The sequence below is a fragment of the Pongo abelii genome, chromosome 2 (assembly GCF_028885655.2).
Source record: "Pongo abelii isolate AG06213 chromosome 2, NHGRI_mPonAbe1-v2.0_pri, whole genome shotgun sequence".
NCBI lineage: Eukaryota > Metazoa > Chordata > Mammalia > Primates > Hominidae > Pongo > Pongo abelii.
This window is the reverse complement of record NC_085928.1, coordinates 18406966-18419342: the sequence shown is the minus strand read 5'-3', so window position 1 is coordinate 18419342 and position 12377 is coordinate 18406966. Positions and strand designations below refer to the sequence as shown.

The following is a 12377-nucleotide window of genomic DNA, read 5'->3' as shown; positions in this document are numbered from 1 at the left end:
TTCCTTGAAGCCTGTGAGACCATGAATCCTTCGATCGAGAAAAACCTTTGATCGGAAGAAGACTTCTCGTCTCAACATTAAAGGACAAAGAAGCCAACTCTAAGGCATGCCATTAGCTTTAATAATCTGAGTATAATAAATAATAATGATCATAAAGGATTAAAACATCCGATCTGTAAAAAATGCATGCATTCATAATGATATCAAACAAACAAAAACTTCGTGGTTAACTATGGAGTTTGGTAGGGCACCAACTCATGTCTCTGAAATTTCATAATTAAAAAGAACAAATCCAGCATTTACCCAGTCTTTCCTCCATGAGGTTATCCTGGTTATCTCAGGATAACCAATAAGTTGGTATGAAAAGATTCCTTTTATAGAAGAACCTCTGGTAATAATAGAGAATTATTGAAAGTATTAGAAATTCACTGCTCTAGGATAAAAGACTTAAGAGACATACCAAAATGCAACATGAGGACTTTTTTTTGGATCTTGACTGGAACAAACCAACTATAAAAGATAATTTGGACTCAAACAGGAAAATTGGAATTATTTATAGTACTAAGGAATTATTGTTAATTTTGTTAGATATGATAACGGTAGTTAAATTTTTAAAATCTGTATCAGTTTGAGATGCAGACTAATTTAAGGGTAAAATAATATTATGTCTAGGATTTCTTTAAAAAAGAAGGGAAGGAAACTGAAACTTGATGGGCAAAATGTTGCTAAATGTTGATTCTGAGGGATAGGTTACTTGAGGGTTTGTTATTAAAAGTAGAATCACTTTTGCTTATGTTTAAAATTTTCCATTATAAATAGTTTTCAAAAGCAGAGCCAGTGCCTACCCCACATCATATTCTGTTATCTAATGCCCAGGACTCAGAAAGGGTCAGCAGTCTCAGATCAACAGTTACTGATGACCTAACCCACCCTAAACACTGATGCTAATGAGTGTGGGGCAAAGTTCACAGCGTGCTAAGGAGCAACATTTAGGAACCTGACTGAATTCCACAGCTCTCGGGACAAACTCCCTGGAAAAGGGCTGGGGGGAGCGGCGAGGAGGCACCCAATTATTCTAGAATGTTATGCGATCTCCCAGGGATTTCCGAGAGGCTACGAGGTGTAACTGGCAAATCAATGACTTAAGAGTAGCTTTCTCCCAGCCTCCCCACTGGCTCTAGAGTATAGAGGGAAGCGAGCCTTTTCCTCCCCCACCCTGCCCCTCCCCTCTCTTCTCATCTTCCCCTCCACTCTCCTCCCGACCCTCGCCTGGCCACTCCTGCTTTCACTTCTCTCCACTCCTCTTCGGCCCGGCCCCGCCTAGCGGCCTCCTCACTCCTCCTTGCCCCGCCCCCTATCCCTGCGCGCCGGCGGCCGTTACCATAGCGACGTCCACGCAGCAGTCAGGCCTGACCCGCTGGTCCCCTGCTGGCCCGAGGAAAGAGGCGGCACCATGAGCCACGCAGTAACCATCGAGGAACCCCAGGCCCAGCCGCAGGTGTTTCAAACTCGGTACCGGGAGAGGTCGCGGGCTGGGAGCCACATCTCCTCCAATCGAGCGTATGATTTTCTGTACGGTAAGGACTGCCGCAGACCTTCCTCCGCGTCCGTCGACTCCTGGGCCAGGTGGACTCCCAGATCGTGGAACCTGGCCAGGGGCATGGCGAACGAAACACGACCCTCTGGACTGACCTCTTGCCCGCAGTTGTCCCTGGTCGGGTGGGGGCAGCTCCGAGCCCTCCAGGTGGCCGCACTCAGGTTGGGGTCGGGGGTTCGGGTGCATCGAAAGGCGCAGGTGCACTCCGCTTCAGGGGGCGATCTTCCTGAAACCTGTTCCGGGCGTTTTGGTACCCAGAAAAGTATGCAACAATTTGTAGACTCGGAGATTCATTCAACGTTCCTGCATAAAATGCCCTACAAAAATGATCTTTTCTCTCCAACTCTCTGGGCAAATCCAAGTTGGGCGAAAAGAAGTGCCAGTTTATCTCCTGCTTGTTTTTAGGTTTTTTTTTTGTTGTTGTTGTTTGTTTTTTTTTAACTTCTGCGTCAAAGCATTGCTTATAGACTGGGTGCGCTGGCTCCTCTTGGGTCAATTTTATTTTAACGGCTTGGTTGTTCATTTTATGTTTTCTCTCTCTCCATGCTCCTTGAGTTCCTTAAGTTCCTGTTCTACACATTTTTGTAGTCTTCTGAGCGCCTATTCTAGTGCTGTTACATATACTAGGCACTTCAATAAATAAATGTTTATTGAATTTGCCGTGGCAAGAATTGTAACCAGCTAAGCATGATTTTTACCAATTTTGCCCTCTACAATCCCAGGTTTTTCACCTGAACCTTGCATTGCTTTCAGCAATGTGGTGTTGCCTCTGGGAATCCCAGTCTCCTTTGTGTGGGAATCTCTAGGGTACACATTCCTAGATAGAGGCTGTGTAATGATTGCTGACATACTCTGGCCAGTGGTTTTCTGTATTTACTCTTGGTTTTGTGAAATAAATCAAGTTAGCTCCTGTAAACACATCACTGTGTTTTTTTTTTCACGAGTAATTTGAGGAGAACAAACATCTACCCAAAGTATTTATTAAGCTGGTTGTTTCTTTGATGCCGAAGTGTCTCTTTTGCAGAGGAATTGCTAAATGTTTCCATGTCCCTTGCTAAGAACAGAAATTCACTCACAGTAGATCAAATAAAAGTTTGGATTGTTATAAAACAGACAATCTCACCGCTATTCATGGACAGGAAGAGAACTATAGCCAGGGCAGGTGAGAACCTGGACGGGGAAAATCAGAACTAAGATGCTGTGCTCTCCTGCTTTCTTTCTTTGACCTTATGACCTTTCACCTTGTTAGGGTTGCCCCATTTAGCAAATAAAAATACAAGAGGCACCGTTAAGCTTGAATTTCAGATAATGAATAATATTTTAGTATAAATTTTTGTCCTGTGCAATATTTTGGAACATGTTTATGCTAAAAAATTATTCATTGCATATCTGAATTTAAATTTAACTGGGCATCCTGTATTTTATCTGGCAACTCTAGCCTTGTTTCTATGTATAGTCAAGCCCCAAGTAATGATATTTCGGTCAACAGTGGACTACTGTTGACCCAGTATAAGGATGTCCCATAAGATTATAAGGATGGTCCCATAAGGGACCATATAAGGATGGTCCCATAAGATTATAATGAAGTTGAAAAACTCCAATTACTTAGTGACATTGTAGCTGTCATAACATTGTAGCCCAATGCATCACTTTTTCTATGTTTAGATATACAAATACCATTGTGTTACAACTGTCTACAGTATTCAGTACAATAACATGCTGTATGGGTTTGTAGCCTAGGAGCAATAGGCTATACTATATAGCCTAGGTGTGGAGTAGGCTATACCAGCTAGGTTTATGTTAAGTACCCTCTGATATTTACACAACGATAAACTCACCTCATGACCCGTTTCTAAGAATGTATCCCCATCATTAAGCAACACATCACTATGCTTACTTCCTTCCATCTGACAGAAAGCCTCTTGTGTATGGATTTCTCTTACTATGATAGGGACTAGGGTGGCATGCTTCTTGACTAATTAGCCCTAAAGCTCACCACCAATTGTATAGCGTCTTTGTGTATTGTAGCTGAAAATTTAAGTTAGAAATTTAAGATTGGTTGTTGGCTGGCCAATGAATTGACTGGCCTTGGGCCAGGTTTCCACCTTGACAGAACTGTGGTGGTGCAAAGTTGAACACCTTTCCAGGCTCTTTTACCCTTCCCTACGAAGCCCTATGTGATTAGTTCCCTAGTTACTTCTCTGGCCTCTTATCTACTCTCTTTCCCCCACTTCATTATGCCTCATTCGTCCTGGTTTCTTTGCTATTCTTCAGATGTATCAGGCATGTTCCCATCCTAGGGACTTTGCTGTTCTTCAGATGTATCAGGCATGCTCTCATCCTAGAATGTTCTTCAGATATCTAACTAGCTAACTCCCTCACCTTCAAGTCTCCTTACATGCCACCTTCTCAAGGGTCTGCGCTGACCACCCTAGTTAAAATTGCAACCCAATCTTCCTTACCCGATTTCTTCTTTTTTAAAAATAACAACCCTCAAATTCTAATGTGTAATTTGCTAGTTTATTATGTTTGTTGTTTATTGTCTCTCTCTCATGAAGTCAAAGATTTTTGTCATTTTGTTCATGTATTCTAAGCACCTAGATAGAGTAGCCAGTCAATAAACATGTGTTGAATGAAGGAGCAAAAAGAGCCTGAGCCTCTTGCAGCTTTTCAGCCTTGGTGGGATTATCCAATGTCTGCATTTAGTAAATCGTATTTGTTGGGTTACTAATGAATTATTAGGTTTAGGAATTGACACATATTATCCAAATTCAAAAGGGACTTGTTTCTAAATCACAATTCCCAATTTATTAATTTCTATGGAGAAATATGTGTTACCATGTTATCTAGACTAGCTGGTCAGGGTATTTGCCTCCCCAGAGACAAGTCTACTTGGGAAATCAAGTGTATCTGAAGGTTGCTTGTTAATTTAATGGCAAATCAGTTGATTTTAAAGGGTGGTACAGTATAGTCAATCATGAATACTCTTCATCACTTTAAAGATATACCTGATAAACAGATACTTATAATAGCAGGGCAATATTTTGTTGAACTTTGTAAAAATAACAGTCCCATCATCAGCAAACTTACAAACTTAAGGGGTGAATTCTGAAGATAGCTGATTTTTTTTTTTTAACTGTGTTCACCAATTCTGAGATATCATGTGGTTTGCATCTTTCTAGTGCACCAAATATGGGAGATAGTATAAATGTATTACTTCTTTCACTTGCAAATTGGCATAGTGCATATATACAAGGTCTTTCCCTTGAAGAAGTTTTTGGGCTACCCAGGCTCAAAAGGAGTTTTGTTCATAGGAGAGAAGAAAGTGTGTTTAGGGTGTAGTACTTGAAAACATGCTAGACTTTCTTTATGAATTCCACTTCCGTAAGCTGACTTGGAATACTCAGAAAAGAAAAACATCTACCACTTGCTGGTAGAAGTGGTAGAGTAACAGGGCCACATGCACAACAGAGCATGAGCTGCTGCAGAGTCAGGCAATATTTAAACTTTTAAATTTGTTTTCCAATTAAGAGATTACATGGCTTTGACATTATTCTCAGCCTAGGGGTAGATATGTTCTATTTGTTATGCTACTTGATTGTTTATTTTGCAGATCCATTGTTTATTGTGTCAAGTGAGAAAGACCACACACAGGCAAATATCCAAGCCACCCTGATTCGCAGCAGACTGGTATGTCTAATTCATCAGCCAAGGCTACCTAATGAACCTGAACCATCTAGTTTGCCTAACTGCATTGATCAGATTGACTAATCACCAAATCTTCACTGGATTTTAGGTTCCACAGAAATTACCTTGCCAAGATTACTGGGGGGCAAAGCATCTTAATACTTGTGGCTCATTGTGAGGATTAAGTCACTAATAATGAATAGAGAACCCATAAGCTAATTTATTTCAATGGGATAAATACAATAATATATGCCCATGTTAAAATAATTCAAGTAGTACAAAAGCATGTACAGTATGAAGTAAATTCTAGCTCTACCCCCCACCCCCTCCACATAAACAGCTGTTGTCATCAGTTTCTTGGGCATCTATTTAAAGATATTCTATGCATATAGCAATAACCCCTCTTCTTATGCTGTATACATTGTTTTGTATGTTTTTAAAAAGAGTTTACAATGTAATTAAAATGCTTTAGAAAAGCTGTTGGTATAATTTTGTCCTTTGCCTCCCTTCCCTAACATTAGAGAAAAGTTCCCAGGTTTAAAACCATGTTCAGTAACCTGATCCATTATCCAAGATATTCTCTATATTGGAGCAAGTCAGATCCTGTCCCACCATTTATCAGTCGGGAATGGAAGGGCCATGAGGAGAAACACAGAGAAGCCCTCCGGCAGCTCGCCACGTAAGTGTTGGGTGGCTCCAGGGCCTAAAATAAATGCATTAAAAACATTTTTTTAAATTCATTTACCATGTGTGGTTTTAAAATGTTCAGTTGTGGTGTTATACCTAGGCCAAATTTTCTTTCTAAACCTCTTTTGACCAAACAAACCTGATTATATATTATATATATGAGAGAGAGATATATATATGAGATATATATGTATATATATATATATAAAATTTTGTCTCACATATATATATATATATATAATGACAACTTGCCACCAAAGGTAGGGATGACTGAGTTTGTTGTTGCTTGGATCCAACTTAGCAACTGAAAGTGCTCTTTTCTGCTAATATCTAAAATATTTTTTGGAAACTTGCGGCCAAAGCACCTTCAAGGATAAGTCGAATTCTTTATTCTTTTAATTACTTACAAGTTCACATTTAGTAAATTAAAAATTATAAAGCCTTTTAGCCTGGACATAGAAAAATTGTCTTTTGGCCAGGCACGGTGGCTCACGCCTGTAATCCCAGCACTTTGGGAGGCCGAGGCGGGTGGATCATGAGGTCAGGAGATCGAGACCATCCTAGCTAACACGGTGAAACCCCGTCTCTACTAAAAATACAAAAAATTAGGGGGGAGGAGCCAAGATGGCCGAATAGGAACAGCTCCGGTCTACAGCTCCCAGCGCGAGCGACGCAGAAGACGGGTGATTTCTGCATTTCCATCTGAGGTACCGTGTTCATCTCACTAGGGAGTGCCAGACAGTGGGCGCAGGTCAGTGGGTGAGCGCACCGTGCGCCAGCCGAAGCAGGGGCGAGGCATTGCCTCACTCGGGAAGCGCAAGGGGTCAGGGAGTTCCCCTTCCAGGGGTGACAGACGGCACCTGGAAAATCGGGCCACTCCCACCCGAATACTGTGCTTTTCCGACGGGCTTAGGAAACGGTGCCCCAGGAGAGTATAGCCCGCACCTGGCTCAGAGGGTCCTACGCCCACGGAGTCTCGCTGATTGCTAGCACAGCAGTCTGAGATCAAACAGCAAGTCGGCAGCGAGGCTGGGGGAGGGGCGCCCGCCATTGCCCGGGCTCGCTTAGGTAAACAAAGCAGCCTGGAAGCTTGAACTGGGTGGAGCCCACCACAGCTCAAGGAGGCCTGCCTGCCTCTGTAGGCTCCACCTCTGGGGGCAGGACACAGACAAACAAAAAGACAGCAGTAACCTCTGCAGACTTAAATGTCCCTGTCTGACAGCTGTGAGGAGAGCAGTGGTTCTCCCAGCACGCAGCTGGAGATCTGAGAACGGGCTGACTGCCTCCTCAAGTGGGTCCCTGACCCCTGACCCCCGAGCAGCCTAACTGGGAGGCACCCCCCAGCAGGGGCAGACTGACACCTCACACGGCCGGACAGGTACTCCAACAGACCTGCAGCTGAGGGTTCTGTCTGTTAGAAGGAAAACTAACAGAAAGGACATCCACACCAAAAACCCATCTGTACATCACCATCATCAAAGACCAAAAATAGATAAAACCACAAAGATGGGGAAAAAACAGAGCAGAAAAACTGGAAACTCTAAAAACCAGAGTACCTCTCCTCCTCCAAAGGAACGCAGTTCCTCACCAGCAACGGAACAAAGCTGGACGGAGAATGACTTTGACGAGCTGAGAGAAGAAGGCTTCAGACGATCAAATTACTCCGAGCTACGGGAGGATATTCAAACCAAAGGCAAAGAAGTTGAAAACTTTGAAAAAAATTTAGAAGAATGTATAACTAGAATAACCAATACAGAGAAGTGCTTAAAGGAGCTGATGGAGCTGAAAACCAAGGCTCGAGAACTACGTGAAGAATGCAGAAGCCTCAGGAGCCGATGCGATCAAATGGAAGAAAGGGTATCAGCCCTGGAAGATGAAATGAATGAAATGAAGCGAGAAGGGAAGTTTAGAGAAAAAAGAATAAAAAGAAACGAGCAAAGCCTCCAAGAAATGTGGGACTATGTGAAAAGACCAAATCTACGTCTGATTGGTGTACCTGAAAGTGACGGGGAGAATGGAACCAAGTTGGAAAACACTCTGCAGGATATTATCCAGGAGAACTTCCCCAATCTAGCAAGGCAGGCCAACATTCAGATTCAGGAAATACAGAGAACGCCACAAAGATACTCCTCGAGAAGAGCAACTCCAAGACACATAATTGTCAGATTCACCAAAGTTGAAATGAAGGAAAAAATGTTAAGGGCAGCCAGAGAGAAAGGTCGGGTTACCATCAAAGGGAAGCCCATCAGACTAACAGCGGATCTCTCGGCAGAAACCCTACAAGCCAGAAGAGAGTGGGGGCCAATATTCAACATTCTTAAAGAAAAGAATTTTCAACCCAGAATTTCATATCCTGCCAAACTAAGCTTCATAAGTGAAGGAGAAATAAAATACTTTACAGACAAGCAAATGCTGAGAGATTTTGTCACCACCAGGCCTGCCCTAAAAGAGCTCCTGAAGGAAGCGCTAAACATGGAAAGGCACAACCGGTACCAGCCACTGCAAAATCATACCGAAATGTAAAGAACATCGAGACTAGGAAGAGACTGCATCAACTAACGAGAAAAATATCCAGCTAACATCATAATGACAGGATCAAATTCACACATAACAATATTAACTTTAAATGTAAATGGACTAAATGCTCCAATTAAAAGACACAGACTGGCAAACTGGATAAAGACTCAAGACCCATCAGTGTGCTGTATTCAGGAAACCCATCTCACGTGCAGAGACACACATAGGCTCAAAATAAAAGGATGGAGGAAGATCTACCAAGCAAATGGAAAACAAAAAAAGGCAGGGGTTGCAATCCTAGTCTCTGATAAAACAGACTTTAAACCAACAAAGATCAAAAGAGACAAAGAAGGCCATTACATAATGGTAAAGGGATTAATTCAACAAGAAGAGCTAACTATCCTAAATATATATGCACCCAATACAGGAGCACTCAGATTCATAAAGCAAGTCCTGAGTGACCTACAAAGAGACTTAGACTCCCACACATTAATAATGGGAGACTTTAACACCCCACTATCAACATTAGACAGATCAACGAGACAGAAAGTCAACAAGGATACCCAGGAATTGAACTCAGCTCTGCACCAAGCAGACCTAATAGACATCTACAGAACTCTCCACCCCAAATCAACAGAATATACATTTTTTTCAGCACCACACCACACCTATTCCAAAATTGACCATATACTTGGAAGTAAAGCTCTCCTCAATAAATGTAAAAGAACAGAAATTGTAACAAACTGTCTCTCAGATCACAGTGCAATCAAGCTAGAACTCAGGATTAAGAATCTCACTCAAAACCGCTCAACTATGTGGAAACTGAACAACCTGCTCCTGAATGACTACTGGGTAAATAACGAAATGAAGGCAGAAATAAAGATGTTCTTTGAAACCAACGAGAACCAAGACACAACATACCAGAATCTCTGGGATGCATTCAAAGCAGTGTGTAGAGGGAAATTTATAGCACTAAATGCCCACAAGAGAAAGCAGGAAAGATCCAAAATTGACACCCTAACATCACAATTAAAAGAACTAGAAAAGCAAGAGCAAACACATTCAAAAGCTAGCAGAAGGCAAGAAATAACTAAAATCAGAGCAGAACTGAAGGAAATAGAGACACAAAAAACCCTTCAAAAAATAAATGAATCCAGGAGCTGGTTTTTTGAAAGGATCAACAAAATTGATAGACCGCTAGCAAGATTAATAAAGAAAAAAAGAGAGAAGAATCAAATAGATGCAATAAATAATGATAAAGGGGATATCACCACCGATCCCACAGAAATACAAACTACCATCAGAGAATATTACAAACACCTCTATGCAAATAAACTAGAAAATCTAGAAGAAATGGATAAATTCCTCAACACATACACCCTCCCAAGACTAAACCAGGAAGAAGTTGAATCTCTGAATAGACCAATAACAGGAGCTGAAATTGTGGCAATAATCAATAGCTTACCAACCAAAAAAAGTCCAGGTCCAGATGGATTCACAGCCGAATTCTACCAGAGGTACAAGGAGGAGCTGGTACCATTCCTTCTGAAACTATTCCAATCAATAGAAAAAGAGGGAATCCTCCCTAACTCATTTTATGAGGCCAGCATCATCCTGATACCAAAGCCTGGCAGAGACACAACAAAAAAAGAGAATTTTAGACCAATATCCTTGATGAACATTGATGCAAAAATCCTCAATAAAATACTGGCAAATCGAATCCAACAGCACATCAAAAAGCTTATCCACCATGATCAAGTGGGCTTCATCCCTGGGATGCAAGGCTGGTTCAATATACGCAAATCAATAAATGTAATCCAGCATATAAACAGAACGAAAGACAAAAACCACATGATTATCTCAATAGATGCAGAAAAGGCCTTTGACAAAATTCAACAACCCTTCATGCTAAAAACTCTCAATAAATTAGGAATTGATGGGATGTATCTCAAAATAATAAGAGCTATTTATGACAAACCCACAGCCAATATCATACTGAATGGGCAAAAACTGGAAGCATTCCCTTTCAAAACTGGCACAAGACAGGGATGCCCTCTCTCACCACTTCTATTCAACATAGTGTTGGAAGTTCTGGCCAGGGCAATTAGGCAGGAGAAGGAAATCAAGGGTATTCAAATAGGAAAAGAGGAAGTCAAATTGTCCCTGTTTGCAGATGACATGATTGTATATCTAGAAAACCCCATTGTCTCAGCCCAAAATCTCCTTAATCTGATAAGCAACTTCAGCAAAGTCTCAGGATACAAAATCAATGTGCAAAAATCACAAGCATTCTTATACATCAATAACAGACAAACAGAGAGCCAAATCATGAGTGAACTCCCATTCACAATTGCTTCAAAGAGAATAAAATACCTAGGAATCCAACTTACAAGGGATGTGAAAGACCTCTTCAAGGAGAACTACAAACCACTGCTCAAGGAAATAAAAGAGGATACAAACAAATGGAAGAACATTCCATGCTCATGGGTAGGAAGAATCAATATCATGAAAATGGCCATCCTTCCCAAGGTAATTTACAGATTCAATGCCATCCCCATCAAACTACCAATGACTTTCTTCACAGAATTGGAAAAAACTACTTTAAAGTTCATATGGAACCAAAAAAGAGCCCGCATCGCCAAGTCAATCCTAAACCAAAAGAACAAAGCTGGAGGCATCACACTACCTGACTTCAAACTATACTACAAGGCTACAGTAACCAAAACAGCATGGTACTGGTACCAAAACAGAGATATAGATCAATGGAACAGAACAGAGCCGTCAGAAATAATGCCACATATCTACAAGTATCTGATCTTTGACAAACCTGACAAAAACAAGAAATGGGGAAAGGATTCCCTATTTAATAAATGGTGCTGGGAAAACTGGCTAGCCATATGTAGAAAGCTGAAACTGGATCCCTTCCTTACACCTTATACAAAAATCAATTCAAGATGGATTAAAGACTTAAATGTTAGACCTAAAACCATAAAAACCCTAGAAGAAAACCTAGGCATTACCATTCAGGACATAGGCATGGGCAAGGACTTCATGTCTAAAACACCAAAAGCAGTGGCAACAAAAGCCAAAATTGACAAATGGGATCTAATTAAACTCAAGAGCTTCTGCACAGCAAAAGAAACTACCATCAGAGTGAACAGGCAACCTACAAAATGGGAGAAAATTTTCGCAACCTACTCATCTGACAAAGGGCTAATATCCAGAATCTACAATGAACTCCAACAAATTTACAAGAAAAAAACAAACAACCCCATCAAAAAGTGGGCAAAGGACATGAACAGACACTTCTCAAAAGAAGACATTGATGCAGCCAAAAAACACATGAAAAAATGCTCACCATCACTGGCCATCAGAGAAATGCAAATCAAAACCACAATGAGATACCATCTCACACCAGTTAGAATGGCAATCATTAAAAAGTCAGGAAACAACAGGTGCTGGAGAGGATGTGGAGAAATAGGAACACTTTTACACTGTTGGTGGGACTGTAAACTAGTTCAACCCTTGTGGAAGTCAGTGTGGCGATTCCTCAGGGATCTAGAACTAGAAATTCCATTCGACCCAGCCATCCCATTACTGGGTATATACCCAAAGGACTATAAATCATGCTGCTATAAAGACACATGCACACGTATGTTTATTGCGGCATTATTCACAATAGCAAAGACTTGGAACCAACCCAAATGTCCAACAATGATAGACTGGATTAAGAAAATGTGGCACATATACACCATGGAATACTATGCAGCCATAAAAAATGATGAGTTCACGTCCTTTGTAGGGACATGGATGAAATTGGAAATCATCATTCTCAGTAAACTATCGCAAGAACAAAAAACCAAACACCGCATATTCTCACTCATAGGTG

At 41.2% G+C, this 12377-nt stretch overlaps 1 protein-coding gene across 4 annotated transcripts in view; it reads left to right on the top strand.

The window, feature by feature from the left end:
* Positions 1–1340: 1340 nt before the first annotated feature.
* CFAP91 (cilia and flagella associated protein 91) overlaps positions 1341–12377 on the top strand; it is a 71689-nt gene continuing 60652 nt past the window's right edge. For all 4 annotated transcript variants that reach the window (XM_002813245.5, XM_054551440.2, XM_054551437.2 and 1 more), the window contains exons 1-3: positions 1341–1577; positions 5211–5287; positions 5806–5963. In XM_002813245.5, the coding sequence (XP_002813291.1) occupies positions 1454–1577; positions 5211–5287; positions 5806–5963 (359 nt within the window). In that variant the 5' untranslated portion in view covers positions 1341–1453. The remainder of the gene's footprint in view (positions 1578–5210; positions 5288–5805; positions 5964–12377) is intronic.